The sequence below is a fragment of the Anopheles coluzzii genome, chromosome X, assembly GCF_943734685.1.
Source record: "Anopheles coluzzii chromosome X, AcolN3, whole genome shotgun sequence".
Lineage (NCBI taxonomy): Eukaryota > Metazoa > Arthropoda > Insecta > Diptera > Culicidae > Anopheles > Anopheles coluzzii.
The window spans coordinates 10682180-10708305 of NC_064669.1; the positions used below are offsets into that span (position 1 = coordinate 10682180).

Below are 26126 nucleotides of genomic sequence, written 5' to 3' on the forward strand. Positions count from 1 at the left end.
TGCGATAAAATCGCATGCGATGAAGCACAGACACGGCCCTTGTTGCAATAGGTTTTCAGAAAAAAAGGAAGTGTTCTAAACGAAATTTATTTACACTCTCATTTGCAATTTTGGATTTTGTGTCAAGGACGTGAAGATATTGACAGTATGTACTCCCATCATAACATATCTAATAACACTTCATGAAAAGAGGTGATGATGACATTTTAACGGAACTCGATGACATGCAGTGGGGTCATTGCATTTCGTTTGCACTGAAATAAGGTGACGCCCTTTTGTGCAAGATGAAGGTCCAATTCCATGCTTGAGTTGCAGTACTACAGTTTTTTTTGTAAATGTTGCAAAAGTATTTATTTATTATTTATACTCGCTGTACATTGCATGAAGAGCTTTACCAATGCTCAACGAAATTATCTTCATGCCGATGTGATATCTACGGACGTTTGTTGTAAGTAAAAATAGTGTGTAGCACATTGATGTAAGTGATTCTTAATTTTATATTTCTAGGATAATAGCATCCTGAGTTGAATAACTTTAACCTGCAAGATACACACTGTTATGCAGTATCCTCTAGCAAAATACCACTAGCGAACGTTCGCTCCCGCAATCACAACAGAAAGAGATTAATCTCAGCACAATAGAGTATGAGTAATGCAACAACAGATCATAAAGCAATAAATGAAACGAAAAATAGGAAACATGATCACCTGTGAGGGAAAGAAATGTTAATAAGGCTTAATACTACTTCCCCTTTTACCGTGCACCGTCCGCAGACTGCCGACGACTTCCGGCGCTCACTTCCACAGCTTGATCACGCCGTCCCGGCTGCTGGACGCGATGAACGTTTGCTTCGCCGAGCGGCACATCAGCAGATCGCTGATCACGTCGTTATGCCCGTGGGCGGGCATTTCCGGCCCCACCCGGTGGTCATCGTCCGGCTGCCGGCCGCCCCGCTCACCGGACCCGCCGGCACCGGACCCTGGGCCGCCGGGAGTCGCCCCTGCACTGCCGCCACCCGGTGTGTTCGCATTGTTGCCGGCCGTTCCGCCACTTTGCCCTCCGCCGGTCTGGTTTGCGTTGGTATTGCTGCTGTTGTTGCTGTTGTTGTTGTTGTTGTTGATTTGCACGTTGCTATTGTTGTTGTTGTTATTGCTGTTGTTGTTGCAGTGTATCTCGGAGATTACTTTCGTGCCGTCGATTAGGCGTGATCTACAAATAAAAAAATAAAAGAAATGAACGGAATAAAGAACAAAATGCGGAGCTAATGTTTTTTTTGTTTCTGAATACAAACAATTGTGAAAGAAACGCAAGATATCGGGCAATAACTTTCATCTAAAATGGCGCATCTTTCGCCGAAAATAGTAATTAATAAACAGAAAGATGTCAAAACCGACATGCGAATGCTTGAGTCCAACGCGATACTCTGACTGACAAGCTGAGCTTAATGCCGGCGCAAGCATTATCATGATTTTTTTCATGGCTGTGAACAGTGCTATCAACTGTCACTGTTTCAGTCACCAACACACTGAAACGAAGTTCAAATCAGATCACGTACACGGCTGAGATGATCAGAGGTGAGACTCAAACAGTTGGTGGACCAATCACGTGCTTGGTGACATTTTGTTTAGTACCCCACTCTTGATCACTCACATTTTATGTTTAGTGATAATCACGACATTCTTGGAATGTACTTGACGTGTGATCTAAACCAACAAAATGATCATGCTTTCTAGTTCTTACTGCTTTGATAGTCTGTCGGGTCAAATAGAATATAAAATATGCTCAATTTATTGGTTAAGACCATTCGCACACATCGAATATCTCCCATGGGTATCGTGATGATCACCGAAAGAAAATATCGCGACCAAGTGACTGACTAAATGTTTGTATACAAAACAAAATGTCACAAAGCATGTGATGGTCGCATAAACTGATTAAGTCTCACCTCTGATCATCACAGTAGAGCACGTGACGCTGACATGATTTTGGTTCAGCCGGAATTTGTCATGACTTTGTCAGAAATGATCACAGTAAAAAAGTCATCACGTAGTGACTGACCAAGCGATGGTCGCAAAAATGTCACGAAGCATGTATTGATCACACCAATCGTTTTAAGTATCACCTCTGGTTATCATGTCAGATATTTTTATGTCATTGACAGTGATATTTTGCAGCACTGTATTCAGTAGCATACTTTCAGGTTGAATAAGAAAGCTTATAAAAAAGAATGGATAACAATTATATCTTTCTTCAGTACAATTTCTTCTATTGAGTAGTTTCACTACTCAAAACTCCGAACATATCCGGGCTAGCTTGATGCTCATTGCTGATGCTCAATGAATGAGCGTCATGACATGCCGAATGCGACATGCGAATGTTTGAGGCTAACCCGATACTCTGAATCACAAGTTGAGCTTAATGCCGTCACAAGCATAATCAAGACTTTTTCAGACTGTGAACAGTGCTATCAACTGTCACTGTTTCAGTCACCAACACTCATGACTGAAACGAAGCTCAAATCAGCTCACGTACACAGCTGGGATGATCAAAGGAAAGACTCAAACAGTTGGTGGACCTATCACATGCTTGGGGCCTTTTTTTGTAGCACCCAACTCTTGGTCACTCACTTGGTCGCGACATTTTCTGTATGGTGATAATCACGACATTCTTGGAAAATATTTGGCGTGTGGTATAAACCAACAAATTTGTGCATTCTTTCTCGCTCTGTCTGCTTTGATTGTCCGTGTTTTGTTGGAACCACTCGCACGCACCGCATATCTCCCATGACTGTCGTGATGATCACCGACGGAAAATGTCGCGATCAAGTGACTGACCAAGAGTTGGTTGCACAACGCGTCACCAAGCATGTGATGGTCCCAACAACTGATTGACTCTCACACCTGATCATCACAGTAGAGCTCGGGACACTGACATGATTTTGTTTCAGTCGGAATTTGTCATGACTATGTCAGTGACATTTTGCAGAAACAAAGTAAAAAAAAAAGTCATGACATAGTGACTGACTAAGTGATGGTCGCAAAAACGCCAAGAAGCATGAATTGGTCACACCAATCGGGTTTGGAGTATCACCTCTGATTATCACAATTGAGTACGTGACGCTGACATAGATTTTGTTTCAGTCAGTTTGCTTTATGACATTGACAGTGACATTTTGCAGCACTGGCAGTGGCCGTAACCATCGAGAGCAATACTCACTCGTACGTGACGTTGAGCGGGGCATAGTCCCGGGCGGACGGCACAACCAGCGCACAGTTTTCGATGTTGACCGGATCCCAGTAGCGCAGGCGCTGGTCGGTCCCTCCAGTCAGCAGGAACGGGTTGCCATCGTTCACACCCGGCAGCAGCGCGCAGACCGAGTGCGAGGACGCGTTGCTGTTGGAGAGCGGTGGGCTCGCGCTTGCCCAGTACGCCTGCTGCCGGTGGCCTGTTTCGATGTTCCACACGTACACCTCGCTGTTGCCCTGCGAGGCCGACACGAGCCAGGACGATTCGGTCGGATGGTGCGAGACGCGCCGGATGCGCGCATCGTGCGGATGCTTGATCTCCGCTATCGGCAGCTGGAAGCGCAGATCCCAGCACACGTGGCGACCGCTGCTCGTCCCCACCGTCAGCCACGAGCTGGACGGATCGATGCAGAACGTGGTGATGACGCCGCTGCGCAGGTCGCTCTGCAGCCGCCAGGCGTAGTCCGGCATGCGAATGTCCCAGCCGACGAGCGCACCGTACAGCGTCGCGTACACGATCACGCTCTGGGCGCCCTGGTCGAGGGGGTGCATCTCGACCACCGGCCCATCGTCCGGGCCGAGCTCGCCCGTCGAGCTGGAGGCGGACGTGTAGCGCGTGTCCGCCTCGAAGTGGCGCGCCTGCTGCAGCGCCATCTTACTCGAGTTGGTGTCGATCTTGAGCAGCAGCAGCGTGCCGTCCTTGCCCGCCACCGCCAGCGATTGGCCGGCGTCGCAGGCGGCGACCGCGTGCAGCGGCGTGTTGGCGTGGTACGACTGGCGCGACCGGTTGACCGACTGCTGCCCGTCCAGCTTGTTGCAGTCCCACAGCCGCACCGTGCCGTCGATGGAGGCGCTCGCGAACAGCGAGCCGGCGTGCGGCTTGAGCGCCGCCATCCGGGCGACGGCCGCCTTGTGCTCGGCCAGGTGGGCCACGAGCGTGCCGGACAGGCGCCAGCCGGCCGGCAGGGCCGGCCCGGCGTTGGTCGACTCGCGCAGCTCTCGCTGCCGCTGGTACGTGGCGTAGCGGGTGCGCAGCTTCGCGACGAGCGCCTCCATCTCGAGCCGACAGTCGGACAGCCGCTCCTGGTGGCCGGTGGTGCGCTCCGGCAGGCTGTACTCCACCAGGCTCGAGGTGGTCGGCGTCGCATGATGATGGTGGTGATGCACGGGCGGCGGCAGGGCGGCCGCGATCGTGGCCATCGGCACGGTGGCACCGGTGGCGGCGACCGGCGGCGGTGCGGGCAGAACAGCCGTGCCGGCGACGGTTAAATCGCCACCGCCGCCGCCCGTCGGTGAGCTTGGTGAGGGCGTGTGCGATTCGATCGCGCTCAGCATGTGCTGCCAGTCCTGCGCACTGTCCGATTCGCTTTTGCGCGTGGTACGTCCGCCCGCCTGCTTGCCCAGCCCGTCCCCCGTTGGTGCCGTTCCATCGCCAGCACCGCCGGACGCGGCTGGCCGCCCCGGGAGAGCGCCCCCTTTCGCCAGCGGGAGATGCGTGTCGGCGCCGGCCAGCGGCACCTCGCCCATCACGTCCGGGTAGTGGTCGAGCACGATCCGGCCGGACGGCTGCTGCGTGTGGCGCGTCTCCGCCAGCTTGTAGTGGTGCAGCTTCATCAGATGGACGCTCATCGCGAGCAGCTGCTCCTCGATCTGCTCCGTCAGCCCCTCGGTGGTGAGGCGGCGCAGCAGCTGCTGTATCCCGGGCGGCGGTGCCTGCTGGCCGCCGTCGGGCAGCGGCGACTGGTGCCGGTCGCCCTCCCGCTCGGCCGCGAGCGTTTGCTGTCGCGCGCGGGCCTGCTTGCGCTCCCGCAGCACCGCGATCAGCGGCGCAATGTCCGGCCCGAAGCGTAGCACCGCGTCGTAGATGTTGCGCGGCACCGGCGGCACCAGACAGTCGAGCAGCAGCTCCGGACAGGCCAGCTCGATCAGCGGCAGGCGCAGGTGGGCCGCAATCGAGGGCCGCACCTTGCACTGCACATCGATCGCGGTGAGGATGCGGGCGGCCGTCGCCACCAGCTCGACCACCTCGTGCCGGATCCACAGGTTCGGATGGGCGAGGTAGCAGGCGCACTCGCCGATAAACTCGATCGTGCCCTGCTTCTGTATCAGCCCGAGCTCCACCAGCAGCGTGGTCGCGTGGATCGCCTTCGCGATCACGAACTCCTCCGGATCGGTCAGGCCCTGCTGCAGCAGCGGCAGCAGCATCGGCGCACAGTGCCACCCGACGTACGACGCGACGCCCACGATGCAGTCGAAGAAGGCGCCGCGCAGATGCCGATCCTCCTTGTCGTTCAGGAAGGTGATCATGTGCGACAGGATGACGTCGTTCGCCTTCTGCCGGCCGAAGAACACGCACAGCTGCGTGATGCCGGACGTCATGAGCGTCTGCTTCACCGCGGACTGCGCGTCCGTCAGCAGGGACAGCACCGTCTGGTGCAGCATCTCGTGCAGCGCGCTCAGCTCGGTTTCGTAGTGCGGCGGCGGCACGTTCTCCGAGGTGCAGGTGTGCTGCGACTGCTCGAGAAAGCTGACCGCGGTGTCGGCCAGCGTTGCGATGTTGCGCGCGTACGTCATGCGCACGAAGGTGGAGTGGTCGGTGGCGAGCGGTGCGATCGCGGGCAGGATGTACTCGGGAAAGACGTTCGCGTCGCTGCGGGGCAGCTGGCGCACCAGCCGCAGGCAGCGGGTGAGCGTGTTGAGCGAGCAGACGCGGACGCGGGGCGCTGCGTCCTGCGCGAGATGCAGGATGTAGGGCAGGATGCGGTCGAGTATCGTTTCGGAGGTGGTGTTTTCGGCCAGCGCCTGCAGGATTTCGAGCGCGAGCAGCTTCGACCGGCAGAAGCTGAGCCCGCGGATGCAGGACGTGATGACGCCCGTGATCAGTATCAGCCCGTCGTCGTCGTCGTCATCGGACGGTTCGGGCGGGTCGTCGCTACCGCCGCCGCCTCCCCCGCCGCCAGTCAGTATCTGCACGATCTGGCCGATGTCGCCGTGCAGCCGGGTGACCTTCTCGTCCGGCGGCACCACCGGCACGGTCGAGAACATCTGCAGGTAGGACTGCAGGAAGGCGTAGAAGTACTCGGGGAACAGCTTGCCCCGCTCCTGGTCCAGGTACAGCTCGGCCGATTTGCGATCGCGCGGATCGGGGCTGAGCATCGACTCGACCAGCTGCCGCAGCCGCTCGTTCTCGATCCCGTCCAGGTGCTTGCGGACCAGGTCGACCTCGCCCCGCCGGTACGCGAGCAGCTGGGAAAACTCGAACGGCGCGGTACCCTCGGTCCACAGCTCGAGCAGCGCGCAGCCGGCCGAAAAGATGTCCATCTCGGGCAGCAGCTGCCCGGCACAGTACTGCCCGTCGCCGACCAGCGGCCCGTCCTTCGGCTGGATCGATTCGCCGCTGGACGAGCGCACGAACCGCTCCGGCGCGATGTAGCACGTGCGCCGCCGGCTCGTGTCGAAGAAGTAGCTGTAGTCGGCCGGATTGTCCTCCGGCAGGTAGGTCGGCTTGAACGAGGCAAAGTCGGACAGCAGCACCCAGTTCCACGAGGTGATCAGGATGTTCTCCAGCTTGATGTCGCCGTGGCAGATCCGCTGCTTGTGGCACTGGTGCAGCGCGCACAGTATCTGGAACGTGATCCACTTCTTCTCGATCAGCGTGAGGAACGGCCGGGTCGAGACGCGATCGTACAGGCTGTGCTTCACGTACTGCCGCACGATCAGGCACGCCTTTTCCATCGTCTGCGAACGAGTAGCGAATGCGGAGAAGGGGGTAATTCTTTGTTTGTTTGTTTTTTGTTTTGTTTTTTGGTTTCAATATTGGAAGCTTATTTTTATGATAAAACTAGCCGATTTTGACCTGCCTTTGAAACAATTCAATATACTCTGCCTCTGCAACTTTAGGCCTATTCAGTAGCAACCTTTGGCTCCTTTCTACCGTTTTACATGGATTCTCGATATTTTCAATGTGTCATTCGTTCTGATTATCAGAGCTGTTACAGAACTCACGATTTAAAAATCGCGAATGCCGCATCAAACTTGTTTGAGATTCGCGCCAATACGAAAGCAACTTATAGATTTCTTGAATATTGATAGTAGTGATGGGAAAAATGAAGAATTCGTCGGAATCGATTCCGGCTAGCTCAGAGGATTTTTTCTGGAATCGATTCCGGATAGTAGGCCCGGAACCAGTTTCCAGAACGACACCGGAATCGGATTCGGAATTGGTTCTGGATCGGCTCCAGAATTGGTTCCGGAATTGGCTACGGAATCGGTTCCGGAATCGGTTCCGGAATCGGATCCGTAATCGGTTCCGGAATTGGATCCGTAATCGGTTCCGGAATTGGATCCGGCCCCGGAATCTAAATCGGCTCCGGAATCGGTTCTGGAATCGGCTCTGGAATTGGTTCCGGGATCGGCTTTGGAATCGGTTCCGGTATCGATTCCGGAATCGAAATTGACTCCGGCATCGGAATTGGCTCCAAAATCAGAATCGGCCGCGAAACGGAGTCGGTTTTGGCATTTTCATAACAATAGGCGTTTGGGTCCAATGATTTTAAGTATTGATAGCCGCAAAGAATCAATATTTGCTTGATCCATACTCAAGTAGATTCCCGGACTGATTTCGCTTCTGAAACTTCTTATTTCAATGCAAGAACTGATGCTTGAAATCGACTCTAAATTCAACTCCGGAATCGGCTCCGGAATCAACTCCGGAAACGGCTCCGGAATCGGCTCTGGAATCGGAATCGGCTGCGGAATTAATTCCGAACACGAATAGAATGAAACCGTATGATGAGCAGGAAACGACTGAGGGGCGTATGATACTAGTCTGCCCCAATTCTTGCAGATATAAAACAAAATCTATGGTTTTAATTTTATGCACGGCTAAAAAACTCGAAACAATGTAAAATTAAAAAAAAAGAACTATAATCCACTATGATAATTGATATTTGAATAACTGCTTTGCCTTTAGTGCCATAAATTGTTGCGTTTTACTTTGAAATTCCTAAAGATATCTTCTCGAATCCACATTTTTTTCCTTAAAACTGTTTTGAAATTCTTTCCACCTGTGCCATCCACATGAAAGAACAGTAGAACCGCCCGTAACGAGTTTAATTTCGATCCAGTGACTCACTTGTTATACAAAAAACTAGTTACGCGGGAGGCTTTTCCACATGAGTTGTATGAAAAGTTAAATCATTCATTCCAGGCCCACAAATGTACTGATAAAAAGGGCATATACGAACAAATTTGTCATTATTAGTTTCGATAAGATATTTGTAGGTCACAATCGTTGTCGTCATTGAAAAAGTGATTGATCGTTTTTTTGTGTTTTTTAATTTCCCAAATACATTGTTTCTAGAACGATATATTTTGGTGTGTGTCTAAGAAGGTTTTGTTGTTGTGCAGATGGATTTTTTTAATTCATCATAATTGTATTTTTAAGTGGATTGTTTTTATGGATGTTTTTTTTTAAATTCATCATAATTGTATTTTTAATTGGATAATATTCTTCAGCATGAATAAGGTCAAATCTACAACACAGATCTGTCTGTATCAACGTGTTGGCATTAGTGGTGGGAACTCGGAGTCGGACCTACCCGACTGGATTGACTCCCAAAAGTCAAATGAGTTCCAGAACGAGAATCAGTTCTTGAATTGAAATAAGGAATTTCGGAAGCGAAATCAGACCGGTAATCTCCATGAATATGGATCGTTTACAAGTAAATTTTGATTCTTTGCGGCTATCAATACGGACCATCACGAGCCATACGGATCATCATGGACCTTTGGTGGATTGCTTATAGCAAAAAACTTAGTTATAATCCATTGGTTACAGCAACCGTGGTTGCACGAAATATCAAATAATTGTTAGTCTTAGTTCACTCTTGGAACGGTGTACATCGTATTTCAATCGTTCCCACAGACCCAAATGCCTATGCTTATGGAGATGCCGAAACCGATACTAATTTCGGGACCAACAAGAAGTTTATCAATTGCGATTCTGAGGTGACAGAAGGAAAATAATGTCGTTTTTATAGGCTATTTTTCATTTTCGCTAAATCCGCGCTAGCTGTAACTAGCTCTGGATTATGGAAATCGCTCATGCAGCCTTCGTTGTTGCATTCGTTTCATTGTGACACTACGCTTGGTGGCAAGCCGCTGTTACTGATCGTCTCCTATTTTTTTTTTAAATTTTTATGTCCTTTTCAAATACCTATTTTGTATGGCTGAAATCAAATAAATACAAAACAAGAAAACAGTTCCTGCAGCAAGTTACTTTTCTTTGCTCTTCCTGCACAATAATCCCCTAAATCCCTACATAAATGAAACAAACAGAATAAGCAAGTCTCAAAAAATTACCAGCACTTTCTGGAATGGTAAGCAGTTGACCGCGTTCGCAAGATGCTTCTTGATGTGCTCGATGCGCTCGAGGTGCTGTTCGAGCGGCAGGGAGGGATCGTGCCTTACAAACACCTTCACGACGGCCGGTCCCTCGTCGACCTTCACCTTGGCCACCTTCATGAAGCGGGTGCTTCCCATACTGCAATCGAGCGGAGCAAGAAAACGGACAATTTAGTTTTGCAACCATTTTTTTTTTGCTGGACATGTTACCTCTTCTCAAACTGTAGGTCAAACTCGAACGTCCCCGTGAGGTAGTGCTCGACGGGGAAGATTTGTGACGGTGCCAGCGCAACCAGCTGGTTGCCCATCGTGACGGAATTGCTTCACCCTCTGCCCCGCCCAGCCCCACGTCCAAATCGGTTGATGGGTTGTTCGCCCCCCCCTGCACGCTAGGGGCCTGCTGTTTGATTGTGTGTCCGCTAGTGCGCTGGTTCAGTAGTGTGTTTTTTCACGGCGGATGATGCTGCAGGCTTTCTTTCTACGTTGATTGATGTCGGCTGGTGAGAAACACCTTTTTTCTGATTCTTTGAAGGATTCACAACCACACATACACAAACACGCGAAAGAGGTGATTCAGCTGCACTGTTATTTTCGCGAGCCAAACGAACCAGCACAATTCAGTGCGTGTCCATTGTTATCAGCTTGTTGTTGTTTTGCTTGCGCAGCGCTTTTGACGTTTGCTTTTGACGCGTTCGGTTTGACGTTTCCGACAGGTGCCCAGTGGTGTGCTGCGTTATGGGACATAGCTGGGCAACAAGATTGAAATTTGAAATTTGTAACGGTTCTTATTTTTGTTCTATTATGTTTCTTCCGTACTGGTTAATTTTAATCCGGTTAACCCGGTTACAGCTCCATTTGAATAAAAAACTGATGAGTCTCATAAAAAACTGCCTAAAGCTGAAACAAAATCTACCGGTGTTGGAACTAATGCCAAACCCACACTGGTCCTGGAACCGGTACGGAACCCACGGTCGTTCTGGAACCGATATAGAATTCATATCGGTCTTGGAAGTAATACTGAACCTATACCAGTCCTTAAACTGATACTGAACTCATACCGGTCTTGGAACTGATCACGGACCAATACCGATTATAAAACAGATACTGACCCCTTTCGATTGTAGAACGGATACTGAACTCATAAAAGTCCTGAATACTTAACCCATACCAGTCTTGGAATTGGTCATAAATCCACGCCGGTCCTGGAACCTATCATGAACCCATTCCGGTCCTGGACCCTATCATGAACTAACATCGGTTTTGGAACCTATCACGAGCCAACAACGGCCCTGGAACCTATCATGAACCCATACAGGTCCTAGAACCAATCATGAATCCATACAGGTCCTGAAACCATCATGAATCCATATCGCTCCTCGAAACGATTATGAGCCCATACTCGTCCTCGAATCTATAATGAACCCATACCGGTTCTGGAACCGATCGTGAACCCGTATTGATTCTGGAACCTATCATGAACCCGTACCGGTTCTAGAATCTATCATGAACCCATACAGGTCCTGAAACCTATCATGAACCCATATTGTTCCTTAAACCTATCATGAAGCCATACTGGTCCTGGAGCCATCATGAATCCATATAGCTCCTCGAACTCGAATCATCACCTCGAATTATGAATCCATATCGTAACTCAAACCGATTATGAACCCATACAGGTCCCCGAATCTACAATGAATTCATACCGGTTCTGAAAGCGATCGTGAACCTGTATCGGTTCTGGAACCTATCATGAACCCGTACCGGTCCTGGAACCTATCATGAACCCATACTGGTCCTGGAACCTATCATGAATCTATATAGCTCCTGGAACCAATCATGAATCCATATCGCTCCTCGAACCGATTATGAACCCATACCGGTCTTGGAATCTATACTGAACCCATACTGGTCCTGGAACAGATCGTGAATCCGTATCGGTCCTGGAACCTATCGTGAATCCGAACCGGTTCTGGAACCTATCACGAATCAGTACCGGTCCTGGAACTAATCATGAACCCTTATCATTACGGGAACCGATTATGAACCCATACCGGTCCTGGAACCTATCAAAGTTATTTGCAATTGAAACCAATTTATAATTTACAATTTTTGAATTTGTTTCAGAATTGGGACTAGGCTTGGAACTAGTTCTCAGGTCGGGAATAAATCCCAAACTTCTAATAAAAGATTAATTCTGGAACCTATGATAAGCTTAAAACCAATACTAGAACATGACTAGTCCCAACAACAAAGCCTAAGGTATTCCTACTAGGCCGTATTGACAAACAGTTATGACATCGTAGTTGCCATTACATTAATTTTGATTGGAGGTTTTAGGTCATCCAAGAATAGTTTTACTCTGAAGATTGGGCATAGTTTTAGGGTTGATACCGGTTAAGGATTATTTAAAAATCAAAATCTAAATAAAAACTGTAATCATCTCAAACAAACTTATTAGAGAAAAGGGAAAAACACAGTTCCAGTTAAATGATTTTTATTCTACTTCGACGCAATACGAAATCACATTGCAAATTTATTGCACAATAAATCTAGTTTTGTTGTTCATTTCATACGAAGTGAATTGTATATGCTTTGATTTGATTAGGACTCGACTGTTTGGGTACAGAAGAATTGATTCCTTCTTTGTTTGTCCAAACAATATTTTTGTTTGGGTGACATTTCAATCCCATTTGATTTTCTGATCGATTACTCGGCTAATTGCGCCAGCACTTCTTCCTCCGCCGGCGATAGCTCTAGTTGCTCATTGGCCTCATCGGCCATCACGCTCAGCTGGGCCTGCAATTCCTGCACCTCCTGCGTGCAGAGGCGTCGCTGTGTCATCGCGCAGTTGCGATACTCGCGCAGTAGATGCGTCTCCCACAGAAAGTCGGCACAGTTGTCCAGCTCCGCCTGGCAGCGCACGTACAGGGCCACCACTAGCGGCTGAAATTCGGCCGGCGTTTCCTCCGGGAAGGCACGAGCAAACGACAACGCTAGCCGCTGGTTCTGCTGGTCGACCGTGCGCTGCTCAAGTGAAACACCGCCCACGGTTGCCATATTGCCCGCACCGAGCGCATTAGATTCATCAGGCTGAAAAAAAAAAACTCAAAAAGTGTTCCGAACAGTGCTTCCAAGAAAGTTTTGCGTATCATCCGCAATGCTACTGCTTACCTGTTGGGCCACCGCTAGGCCAATCGCTAGCACGGCAAAAATCGTCAGTGAGCTGTTCATTATGCTTGTTGGAGTGGTCGTATCTCGTCTGTGCGGAAACTGTTCGCCAGCCGGCAATAGATATAGTCGGGCCGGGGTGTTTATCTGATGCCAATGGAAAGACCCCCGGATAGCAGGGGCTGTGTGCGGGTGTATTAGAATGTTTGCTGGTAGATTAGTGGTGCAGTTCCGCACTGGGCACGGCCATGTTGGTAACAGGAGCGCAGTGTTGATTATTTGATCTTGTGTTACAATATCTCTAGCGGCGGGGGACATTGCAGACGATTAAAGTGATCAAACCACTAACGCTTCCGCCACAGCAACTAGCTAGTTTTCGAACTGACGCGTCAGAAATATTTTTTTCTCAGAACCCTTCGACCAGTTGAATAGATTAGTTTTTCAAGAAAATGTGGCCCAAAGTTCATAAACATTCAACTCAAAGTCTGTTAGCCCATTCCAAGAATATATTGGTAGAAATTCAATTCGAGTAAAGGCATTATCATTTCTGAGAATATTTAAACACTTCAAATCCTTCTCAAAGCTGAACTTTTGAGGCCAAAATCGTTCACACAATCATTCAATTCGCGAGAGACAATCCTTTGTAAATTGATCCTCAGTTTGGAATTAGAATACAAATCTGAGTTTCATATACAAATTTGAATTTAACTCACTGTGATTACTGTGATGGTATGTTTTGAATCGTTAAAAGCCTATTGCATCCTTCGAGAGCCTTGCAACAATAAGATATCCTGAAGATGGTTAGTAAAACTGGATATTATTAAAAAGCACGTTGATGACTGTTCAGACTAATTATAAGACTTGTCGCATACATTAACAAAATGTTACGACTGTTTAAATTATGGGCATATTAGGTATCTATCTATAGAAATATATTGCAGCACATGTCTGAACCTCCGAAAAAATAGTATATTTTGAAAGAGATTTACTTTTTGACATCTTGAATTACTCAACTTCAATTATTGTCCGATTACAACTCCTATGCCTCTATTCGACAGTTACATTCAATGACTTGGTAATAAAAGCCAACGGGCGTACACGCCTTTCCAACAAACTTTCTCCCATTTGCCGCAAATCTCACAACCGACCGAAGTTTAAATTATGACGACCATTAATACAATAGATACTGATAACACCTTCTTATGTTCGCCCCGAAGAACGACAAAGCGCTGTTGTAAAGTACGTGTATCCACATGGAGGTGCCCTCAGCCAACATGACAAAAAAATCAACCACAGCGATGACGAAGATATCAACATGGCTCACATGGAATGGACCGCGATTCTAACCCTACCGGGAGTATTACTCGGGGTGTCTACACCAGTCACGTGTGGCATTGAAGTGTCGCAGTAATATTGCAGCACAACGTCGAGCAACGAGCGCTGGCTAACGGTCGGGCAAACAGTGCACACAGAGGCGAGGCGCAGGCGACAAAAAGCCGCTATATAAACGAGAAGTGAAGAAGTCGTGGCATTTAATTAAGTTTTTCGCTCGCCCCGGTGTCTAGGTCGGCTCGCGGAACTATCTCACACGCCGCCTCCTCTCGGATCTTAATTTGCTTACTAAGATATCGGTGTAACTTGTACACCCCTCGCTGTAGAGCTCAGTGATACAGTCAGTGATAAGCTTTTGCTGGTATCCAACCATATTCTGCACACCTCTCAGCCTTTGGTTTCTTTCCCTTGGGTAAAAGCGGGACTCAACTGTAAGTTACAAAAAAGCGATAAGAAAAACGAAAGACGGATATCCTTTCGTTTTGGCAAACTAACGGATATCCTTCATTTTCTTCCCCATCTTTTGCGGATCAGAGCGTGTTTGCTGGGTGAAAGTTTGAAGAAACTTCTGTAAAGTATATACAGAAGGGGCAAGACCCTCTGGCCGGAGATAGAGTAAGAGAGAACGAAAGAACAGCGCAGCAAAGCACGCACCATGGTTCGCAAGGCACTCCTGTCCGTCGCTGTTGTTTTGGTGGCAATTTGGGCCACCGGGAAAGTACGTCTGGCAAAGGAGCACCTAGTATAAGGCTAATGTTTACACCCCTCCCGCAGGCACAGGAAACGGAACAGAGCGGCGGCGGTGCATTGACCCTGGAAGAGCAGGCCGTCCAGTACAAGGCGACGGTGCTGCTGGTACTGGCGAATCGGGCAACCAGCCTGCCCGCCGAGAGTGAACCGGCGGTGGCGGTCGTGGTGGAGGAGGCTACCCAGCAGCTGGACGCGTGTGCCGCCGGTCTCAAGGTGCACCAGCAGCTCTGGCAGTACAAGGTGTGCGGTTCGGCCGTATTGCAGCAGGGGCTGAATGCGCTGTCGGCGCTCCAGGCGGCTAATGGAGCATCAGCCAGCGTCTAGGCTCTGGTAGGCAGTGTTAATTGGTAGACATTGCAGGACGTTGGGATATGACTTTTTTATACTATTGGGACAGACAATAAAGGTTTCTCGTTTGGCGGGGAATATAGATTAATCTCTCTGAGTGTCTTTATTGAGGACTTTTGGTGAGAAATCGTTGGATGTTACGAAGCATCTAAATCTACAAAAAAACTTTGTTTTCGTCCCCGAAAAATCTTGTCCAAAGCCCAACAGACTGTCCTAGAAAGATCGTCCACAGACCCAAAGCTCTTCTGTTTGGTTTGTTGATCGTCAAATAATATAAAAAAAGAATAAGTAATCACACTTGTCTTGGGTTCTTATGGGACTCTGCGGGCAGGAAATATGTTTCTGAAGTGCCATTTTTCGGCCATACGCGGTTATAATTCTTCCCATCATAGCACAAAGCAGCAAAAGTATGACTGGTCCCTTCCGTTTCCCCAAAATGGGATGGGCAGCATCCATTTTGGCGAACAAGAACCAATCATTTCGCTCCAGTTGGTCATCCGGTGTGTGTGTGTGTGTGTATGCTGAAACCTCGCCAAGAACTGTTTTGATTTTTCCCCATCCTGCAAGAACAAACCGTCCTTGCCAACTTCGTACGTACACTGGTGGACACAAAAATAGGAACTTTTTTCTGTGACCGAAAAACATAGTTCTTGTCGGAAATATTTGGTAGCCCTGAAAAGGACTGTTTAAGTGGTTGTTGGGAGGTGGTGTTGCAGTGTTCCACAGAGCGGAAACATATTCTAACGGTCAATGTGTTGACCGTTATTCGCTATCACTTCCTCACAGCGTAGGGCCATATCGCCGATGAGGTTACGGCATTTGCTTCTGTCTATGCGTTTCCAAATAGCCTTGCAGCGTCTCCATAGTGAATCGGCAGAACGTGCATGCTTGTTCTTAAGCTGACGCTTGAGAGTTGACCACAGATTCTCAATCGGGTTGAGGTTGTTGGCGATGACACACCTATTGCACGCAAAAAAACACACAACAAATTTTTTTCCTATCTTTTTGTCCACCAGTGTACTCCGGGATGCTTCTCCGTGATGGCTGTTCTTTGTCCAAGCCTATTGTGTGTGTATGTGTGTGTGTGAGTGTATGTGTGTTAGGAGAGTATTTTGGGTCGCAAAAAAGTACAACAAAACCTGGAATATATGACTCGAGCTTAATTGCACGTTACTTTGTTAAGCACCGTACAAAAATGTTTTGGTACACAATCTCATCTCCAACCTTTTTCTCTTCAACTTTCTAAAAAGAAACAGTTATGTTTCACTTCTGCTTGCGCTCAATTTTGCAACAGCTTGATTTGATGTGTGTTCTTGTTGTTGTTGGGAACAAGGCACCAAACTGTGGCCCATACGCTTCCAATGTGTGAGTTTTTTTCCCCGCCCGTCCCAGTTTTGCAAGAAAAACCCCCGACCACGTGCGCTGTCATAAAAAAAAATAAACAAAACACAAAAATCCCGCAGCGAAGGGTTGCTCCAGCTGCGCCGATGAACTTTCGGCAATACCTCATCATTCCCGAAATGTGAAAACTCGCCGCTGCGAAGGTAGAGCAATAAAACCATAAACTGTGCCGCCCCCGGTGCCGTCCCAGTTCCGGTTCCTTGGAGGTGGAATTTTTCCACGATCAATCTCGCTTGTGGCCGCGATCGAAAATGATTGACTGGAACCAGGACGCTCCTCGGGAGTGGCTTCTTCGCGAGGGCAGGCCGGACATGCGGACACCGACCCCCGCTGGCTATGCCCTGAGCATGGTCGAGCAATTGTCGAGCAAGGGGCGAGCGAGTATGCCGTTGAGTGAGACATTTGTTATAAAAATTACCTCCCCGAGGCGCTACTGCTGCACAAAGCGTACGGGGTAGGGTGGCGAAATGTTGAGCCACCGGAAAAAGGTGCTTTGTTCGGCCGTGCGCTATTTCGGCAAACCATTCATTCAGCACACTGGTGCGTTTGATTGCCCTGTCGCTGCCTCACCTGAACGCTGAGAGAGCGGCCGAGAGCCTGCAGAAAACGAAAAAAAGCGAATACCATTTGTTCAGCACAAATTGGACGTCTTAAGGCTACGTTTCAACGGGGATGAGGTTTCCTTCAGCGGAACACCACTATCCAGGGGAAAAAAAGCTGATGGAAGAAAAGAGTGTCAGTTTTAATAACGCGCCCGCTTCCGTTTACAATACAGGAAGAAAATGCTCCCCCATCGAGGCGCCCTTCCGATCATCTCGGGGCAAGAAAAAGTAAACGCGTGTGTGCAGCAACGTGTAAAGAATGCTCGTTTTACGATTTGACATTACAAAGCATCTTGCACAACAATGGGGCGCCTTTAATTCTCGTGACCATTTGTGTGTGTGTCTGTGTTTGAATTTCCACTGAAGGATAAAAATGTCATAAAAGCGTGCGTACTCGCTGGACAAACAACCGCTCCCTCGCTGTGTGTTTTTGGGTCGGAAGGAAGAATCATGGTCCTTCTTTTAAAAAAGTACTTTTCTCAAATCTTTTTTCGGGATTCCAGGCTTTTCCAGGCACGAGAGTTTCAAGCACCGCATGCTGTACATTGTGGTAATGTGTTTTTGTGCCCTATTCATCACACCCAAAACTGTTCCATTCCGGCCCTGCGGGGGTGTGCACGTATGTGATTGTGCGGAATGTTAGCGAATTATCTAAAATGTGTACGCTACACCGCACACGAATGGGAGCCGGGAATTTTCTATTTCGATGTGGGAGTTTTGTTTGTTTTTTTTTCTGCTCTTGCTCTAGTGAGTTGATTCTTTTTACTCGGTATGGATCCAGGATGTGCTCTTCACTTCTTGGAATTTTGAGCCTTGCTTTGCTTTGATAAGGATAAGATCAGATATTTGGTTTTTCTTTTTCAATTTAATAGAGCACATCTAATGGTTTTGTATAAACTCCCTGTGCTCATCCCGAAATTGTCCTATTCTTGGGTGTTAATAGCAATAGCCTCGAGCCGAACTGGGGGTCGCTGTCGAACATCTTCTTGGTGGGGCATGAGTCTTGCCATCCTCATAAAATTTCCTAGCATCCGTCAGGATACTCGGTTCCCCTTACAGATCCGCTTTATCCTTCTTCTCCACACTGTATGATCGTACACATCGCCGAAGATGGTCCGGAGGATGCGTCGCTCAAATACGCTTACAGCATTTGCATCCTCCGCTCGGACGTATGTCCATAGAGGACCACCGGGCGAATCAATGTGCGATTTATCTCACATTTCGTGCGGTCTCGAAGTCTTCTAGATTTCAGCAGTCGGTGAAGTCCATAGTATGCACGATTCCCCTGCACAATGCGTTTTCGGGATTTCACTGCTGATGTCGTTGTCCGAAGTAACGACCGTCCCTAGATAGCATAACTCCTCTACTACCTCGAAGTTGTCGCCATCAACTAATATACTACTTACCAGATGGTCTGAGTCTCCGGCAATCAGGTACTTCGTCTTCGTCGCATTGATTCACAATCCAATTCTTGCTGCTTCGCGTTTGAGACCGGTGTACGCCTCACACACACACACACCTTCGCTGTCGTCTTGCCGATGATGGCGATGTCATCCGCGAAGCCAATAAATTGGAGAGACCGGTAGAGGATCGTGCCACAGATATCGTTGTCTAGCCCCGACACTTCGAATGACACCTTCCAGGGTAATGTTGAAGAGCAGACAGGAGAGTCCGTCACCTCAGACCTCCGTGAGATTCAAACGATTCCGACATCAAGGTCGACACTCTCTCCTTACACTGCACCCCGTTCATAGTGGCCTCTAACAGCCGGATCAACTTGCCTGGAAAGTGGCATCGCTGCATGATGTTGCATATGATGTTCCTCATTCCCATCTATGGTGTCGTAGGCCGTCTTGAAGTCGATGAACAGCTCTCGGTATTCCTGAAAGATCTGCCGAAGAGTAAATATTTGCGAGGTGGTGGATTTGCCTCCCTTGGGGGGAATTCCCCACCGGTTGAAAATCGCTGGCGTAGGTCGTTACGCGATATAGGAGAAGAATACGTTATGAATGGCATTTAGAGCGACTCTTTTGCTTGCTGAAGATCAATAGGAACATATTTATTGATTTGTATGTTCTTATCCGACGCGTGTGGCTCAACAAGAGATTGATATCGAATACGATAATAACTTATATGCTAACCTAATGCAAATAGATGTTCATACAATTGAATAACGAAGGACCTGATTAAGACTATTAAATTAGAAGCTAACATAAAAATTAACGCAGTATAAACATAAACTACGTGCCATGCCATAGGATCATTCAGTGCGTAAATATTATTGCACCGCTCCCTTTGCTTTCTACCGAAGATTGACTAAGCTATATAAACCTAGCAGCAAGTATCACGATCTATAGGGAATCTCAGAACTGTTTGGCCATCTTAGAAGTCTTATAGCATGCATCGTCACATTGTTTTGAACTTTTGCAAATCATTATATCCATTAATTTAAACTACAGAAGAGAATTCTAACATATAAAGCTCGTCACTTAACGTATCAATCCAAAAGTCATATTGGCTCCACTTGCTATAGCATCGTACTGGTTACGCATTGATAATTAGTCGCCTAGTAGTACACCTAGATCACGGATCCTATTGACGCGTTGTATTGGGAGCCCGTTTATTGTGTATATTTGTTTAAGCAGTCTACTGAATCGGATAAATGACACTAAAAAGGGTAAAGCACATTTTTGGATACAAATAACTGGGAAAGTTACTAGCACATCGATTGGCAAACAAATCCACAAGTTCTGGTAAAATATCACAGTTTCTATTCGATATTCACAGGGAGAAGAATCTTTAGGTCGTCAGTGTACATTGAAATGCTGTCATGGGGGGTAACACATATCGTTCACATAGAGTAGGAATAGTGAAGGGCTAGTATTGCTTTCTGATGGAACTATCGATATACTTGTGAATTGAGGAGCACTCTTTTCGCCGAATTTCACAAAGCCCGGTCCCGGTTTATCAGATACGAACGAAGCCATAATAGTAACGAAAATGGGAGCTCTAGCCTATCGCGATTTGCTACCAGTACATCCATCGATACACTGTCGAAGGCAATATTGAGATCAGTGTAGATACAAACCATTTGCTTCCCCTTGTCTATTTGCTGCTCAGACACTCCGTAGCAAGTTCGCCTAATTTTTTTTAGGTCGAATTTGAAGACGCATGAGCTCATGTAGAGCATCACAAATATAGTTTTTACTGGGCATATGCTAGCATCATGCAACAGTTATACACCAGGAGAAAGCGAAGTGACATCTCTATAGTTAATGGCCTCAAATGTGTCATCTTTCTTATGTATGGGCGATAAGTTATCATGTTATCATGTTTGTTAGAAACGCATTGAATAGCTAAAAAAAACACACCATGCCTTGCGATATTTAATACATTGTTACATCAGTTCTGGAACAAGTGGACATAGATTTCTTTCCAAGCAAAAAAAAATCCCCAAAAAAATTGTAAAGCCGATGTAACTCTTTACAGCAGTGCACGAACCAAATTTCACAAGTTCCAAAATTCAGCTTTGAAGAATATGCTTTCAGATGTTGTTTACCTGTTCATGTTGCATATCAGGCTTCGATGGTGGTTTACTGGTCTCCTTCTCGCTGTTAGTGTGATCCCTCTGCTCGATTGCTTTCACATCCTTCATATGCAAATACCGAATGTACCACTTTGTGCTCGATTGGCTCAATTATACGTGTATCGTGGAAAACTGTTACGAGTGTGTTTAACGGAGATTACGGGATAACTCGTTCTGGTCGGGTTTGCACAGCACAACAACGGCCACGTGGGTCGGTGTGTATATGCAAATCGATCGATTAGCGGTGCGTAAAGTATTCGTTCGTTTAGTACCAATATGATAATATCTGTTACCATGCACCTGATTAAAACAATGTTCAGTGTGTACGCGACCGGGTTAAGAAAAAGGTGGAAGGAGGGGAAGGGGGGAGGGGAGACGATGAGGTGGTGGTGGAAACGAAGGGAGGTATGGGGGGGGGGGGAAGGTAGGCGCGTGAAGAAAGATATGGATAATAAAAATTCCATTTCAAAGGCCCTTCTCTCCCACATCACGACATTGCTAATGCGGTGCCATTAAGAATAGCAAAAAAAAGAAACAACACGCACACACTCACAAAAAAAAATGTACAAAATGCTCTAGGCAACCCGGTACGCATTTAAATGAATCGCACGGGGTTTTTTCTTTCCCTTCAGTCAGTCCATTGGGAGGGTTTCCAATCGTGCCGACGACGACCTAAGACGACATCCTTTTCCCAGCGCACGTAACCAGCGTTCGGGAGCTGCTGAGGGACTGTGAGTGTGTGTTGCGGCTAGCAACCGGCGCACAAAGGCAGGACCCACCGGGCTGGGAGGCCAGCGAGCCCGAACGATATGTGAGAAAAATACGAAATTAACACTCTGCCGGTATAGAAATGGCCAAAAAAAAAAAAAAAAAAAATTCTGGGTGCCGGTCCAAACAACCGCACTGCGAAGCTGCACGGGGAGGGGGAGGGTTGGCGTTTGGGAGCCCGCAAAACGTCGGCATAACTTATCCTTAGCCTTGGTGATCGGGCAGAAAATGGAAATGTAGTGAAGCATGCTGTTGGATTCACTTCGTTCCTTTTTTACTTCGGTTTTCGAGGCTGCTCTGGTAGCCTAAAACTAAGCAACAAAACGTGTAAAGAGAGCTCCAATTGATTAACCATATACAGTTAAGAGCCAAAATAATACACGAACACACACAAAGAAAACAAAAACACTGAAGGGCGATGCAACCAAAATAAATCCAAAAGTCTTGCTAAAACTTAGAATAAAGCAAATGGGAAAGCAAAAGTAGAAAGAAAAATAGAAATAGAATAAAACAAAAAAGGCACGGCAAAAATAACACACACACACACTTACACTACCAGCAACAGTGAACTGGAAATGGATCCTGACAGTTTAAAATTCCAAATATGCTACCGGCCGAGCTAAAAATACATGTATGTCACCGGAGCGTGAACATGCACGTATTGTTTTATTTTCTAGTCTTTTTTTGTACTGGTTGTTTCGCTTTCTGCTGGGTTTTGCCCCTGCCTGGGCAAATCGGTAATGGGATGTGGCGAAAAGGAATGTCCTGTACCCATTTGGTGTTGGTGCTCATCGTGTTTTTTTTTCGTTTTCGCTTGCTTTTTTCTCTCCCATGTGTTGCGTGAATCCTTTTCGCATTTTTTGTTGTTGTTGTATGCGATTGTTGTCCTTTCTTTTGCCTTTCACCATTTGAGCAACCAGTTTCACCACACACGCATACTTGTGCAAAGAGGAGCTTTGCTACTTGCAAGGGGGCAGGATGTTGTTGTTTTGTTCGCCTGCTGCGATGAGTGTGGCAAGCGCTAGGAAAGCCAGTGGGTCGCAGTGGAACATAATAAAGAATGGAGAGAAATGGGTGTTGATGGGTGAACGCGTAGCGTAATGGGGGCAGTCGCGCCAATTGTCCCTGTCGGTGGCGTGCCCGATGGTAAGGGTTAACGGATAATCATAAACATGTACGAAAGGGTGGCACGAGGAGGAAGGGGCAGGGCGAGCAGGGCAGACAGAAGGGAAGGAATGTGAGAGGTGAATGTGAAGCAAAGCGGTACCACGAGTGCATTGGCGTGCGGGATCTTGCAATTAGCACATACATACATGTGGCCAATGCGGTGCCATAGATTCAAGCGCAAGACGTGTTGTTGTGCTTCGTGTGCGTTTTTTGAGATTAGGAGTGAATATTAATAGCAACAATTGTGGATGTTTTTTTTTGTTGGCTGCGTCACGACAAAACTGATAATATTTAATTAGTTATTTAATAAGGCGTCATCCATCAATTACGTAACGATGATAAGGGGAGAGAGGGAGGGGGGGGGTTGATGGATTATGTAACATATGCTCAGAGACCTGCGCAATGGTGATGTGGAAAAATAGGAACCACTAGTTCCGTCCGGAGTCGGAATCATCAGGAGTCGTAGTTGTCCGGTGTCGTCCGGAGACGATCGGAGTCGGCGTCGTCTGGAGTCGTCCGGAGTTTTTTGGAGTCGGAGTCATCTGGAGTCGACCGGAGTCGCAGTCGTTCGGAGTCATCCAGAGTCATCTAGATTCAATCGGAATGGATTAGAATCGTAGTTGGTCGGAGTCACCTGTACCCGTCCGGTGCAATGTGCTTGTGATCAAGCATTTCATTCCGTTGTGTTTTTTGTCTTTCAATTTGTGCGTATACTTCGTCTTGAGGCCTTTGTTACGAAGGCCCGCTCCGGCTAACTGCGGACGCTTCTAACTCCGTGCGATTTCGGACGGCTCCGGACGACTTCGAATCCGGGCGACTCGTAACGGCTCCGGATAATGTTGGGCGGACCTACCTTTCGGAGTCGGATCGGCGACTCCGGATTTTTGCCAATTTTGCCCATCACTGCTACGAAATGTCAGGGTTGTACAACGCAATGAAAGATTTTGCAACTTTCTTCTAAATATCAGACCCGGTGGCAGCTCATGTCTTATTTTACTCAGTAGATACCCTACATCATGTTTATATTTTATACCATACCACCAAAGCTGCCTTGTTTTACCTTTTATCTGCTATTTTTCCATCTTCTTTAAGATGAAGTGTTGTTTTTCTTGTTCCGCAGGATTTCATTCCGTTCTTATAAGTTTTATAGAATTGGGGGCGGTCCTGTTGTTTCGTTCGTCAACTCGTACGACTGTACAGGCCGATTTGACCGAGTAGGTCGTTACGCCAAATAGAAGAAGCAGAACTGGCTGGCCAGTCGTTGCTACTAAGTAATCTTATGAATTTAAATCTATTCCATCTGCTGGCCTGCGTATCCTGATTTTCCGCCATCAGATCATTTACCTTTCACTTTAAAGTGACATGTTAAAATTTTCTGGTAGTACTCCCATTTTTGCAGCTTTAATGACATCATTGCTTGATCCGAGTTTAGATCTAGTAATATGAAACTAAAATTCAGGCTTCCGGTTCAATAGATATTCCCCTTCTTATCTCACATGCAGTTAATGACCACCTTCTGACCAAAATTCTCCATCCTCTTATTTGGCTGACGTGGTTGGATGACGCCTAACACATTTTATGAGGCTAGCTATATGAACTATGGCCCTTGCCATTAAATGCAATGAGTTAAAACTAACCTGGCTAATTGCGAAGTGCGTACGATTCTATTATCCTAGCTATAAAAGTTTCGTAATAAGCATTGAATTGTCTATACATTTTCAAAATAGGGTCATTATACTACGCTACTGTTCTTGTATATTCGTTGTACAGGTATGTATGTATCTAGAATGGACCGTCTCCCCGTAACAAGGTTTGACTGTTCGGATACGTGGTCGTGAACGAGTCTCGAAAGCCTATATAGAAGACCGGCTTGTCGCCACGTTACGACCAAGTTGAACCAGAAGAATATTGTACGTTCTCGATTAGTTTTTCTTGCTGGTGAGTGAATAGAAATTTGTGTTAGTAACTCAGCTGCCCTTCATGAGATCATTTCTTGACAGTTTGGCTACAAACATACTCCAGTTTTTCGGCGATGTTCCAGAGATTGTAGCCCAAGCTATGCACATCAAGGTTAAGCATCAAGGTAAGCAACGTACTGCGACTCTGCAAAATGTTCGTTCTACAACTTTTGTTTTTTTTTTGCAAGGTTCTATTCATTCGGGGACATTACGCTACAAAATTCTAGTAGAGAACGGCACTGTGTTTGCATGTGGGTCATGAAAGAAGGAGTGTTTTGTTCAAGTTCAACGCCGTGGTTCAGTGTTAATATTATTTCATGGTAATGGTTTACCTACAGTCGTTTGCAGCGGTGGAATGATTGATGATCTTATTGACAAAAATTTGTAGTCTACAGCGTAGCACAATCCTCATGGTTACGTACTGTTTTAAAGAGTCTCTAACATTGTCTGCTTATAAAAGAAATGAATCGTCTGGTAGTTCATGCTCGACAAAGGACTAAGGAAACAGCGCGTACGTACGGATACGGACCAATCGGATGTGAACTGTCAGCTAGAGTCTAGACTGAAGTATATTACTAAGAACACGGGGCAACACGTGCAAAACCCGTGTTTTAGAGCAGTGTTTGTAAAAAATGAAACAAGATCAAAACTTGGATCAGCTATCCGTTGTAAAATAATTAGCAATTTAATAACACTTCAATCAAATCTACTCTCTACAAACTACTTGCGTGTGATTTTCCTGTGTAGCAATCTGTACAGCGCCTTCAGCAATCCAAATAATTAAGTAAATAAATAAATAAAAATAAAACGCTTCAAAGCAACTGTCAACCTCTTCCTAGCAACATGTCTATTTAATGCCCGACAGTCCGAGGGTTTTATTGAGCGAATATTTGATTGATGCAGCGGATAATGGTTGTGGGCTCGTCGAGGCGACCGCACATATTTATCGCAACTGTATTGATGTTTATATCGGTGCTATAGACAATCGCCCTTCTGTAATATCGCGTAAAAAGCTCGGCTATCCGGAAAGTAGCTGAATTCCCAAAAAAAAAAAAAAAAAACAAAAACATACGAAAAACATAAAATCAACTTAACTCTGTGCTGCACTTTTCCGGCAGTTGCCAAGTACACTCTGTGCTGTCACTTTGTCAATGCCAATCCGCTGGCCAGGGCTGCAGGCGGGTGAGTCGGGACAACAACAACAACAACAACAAGAACACAGAAATCACAAAACATGACAAAAGCTAGGCCAATGTTCGGTGTAATCCGGGATGGAGGGAAAATATAAAAAAAAGCCCGAAAGAGAAAAGCATGAACCTATGTACAGTGTTCTTTGGTTTGGTTTGGTAGCACTGGCTAGCTTGTGTCAAAGGAAAAGAAAAAGGCAAAGAATGAT

General features: G+C 47.1%; 3 protein-coding genes across 3 annotated transcripts; 1 reads left to right on the forward strand and 2 right to left on the reverse strand.

Moving 5' to 3' along the window:
* Positions 1 to 479: 479 nt before the first annotated feature.
* Positions 480 to 10332, reverse strand: LOC120954501 (phosphoinositide 3-kinase regulatory subunit 4). Its single transcript, XM_040374642.2, has 4 exons — positions 9861 to 10332; positions 9609 to 9789; positions 3217 to 6983; positions 480 to 1209 (listed from the first exon to the last, which is right to left on the reverse strand). The coding sequence occupies exons 1-4, from the start codon at positions 9956 to 9958 to the stop codon at positions 795 to 797; spliced, it is 4461 nt and encodes a 1486-aa protein (XP_040230576.2). The 5' UTR covers positions 9959 to 10332; the 3' UTR covers positions 480 to 794.
* Positions 10333 to 12127: 1795 nt separating this feature from the next.
* LOC120958008 (uncharacterized) lies at positions 12128 to 12933 on the reverse strand. Its single transcript, XM_040380536.2, has 2 exons — positions 12822 to 12933; positions 12128 to 12740 (listed from the first exon to the last, which is right to left on the reverse strand). Exons 1-2 carry the CDS (start codon positions 12879 to 12881, stop codon positions 12357 to 12359), a joined length of 444 nt encoding a protein of 147 aa, XP_040236470.2. The 5' UTR covers positions 12882 to 12933; the 3' UTR covers positions 12128 to 12356.
* A 1404-nt stretch (positions 12934 to 14337) lies between these two features.
* Positions 14338 to 15336, forward strand: LOC120957528 (uncharacterized). The gene is made up of 3 exons (XM_040379780.2): positions 14338 to 14581; positions 14685 to 14868; positions 14925 to 15336. Exons 2-3 carry the CDS (start codon positions 14806 to 14808, stop codon positions 15222 to 15224), a joined length of 363 nt encoding a protein of 120 aa, XP_040235714.1. The 5' UTR covers positions 14338 to 14581; positions 14685 to 14805; the 3' UTR covers positions 15225 to 15336.
* Positions 15337 to 26126: the final 10790 nt, after the last annotated feature.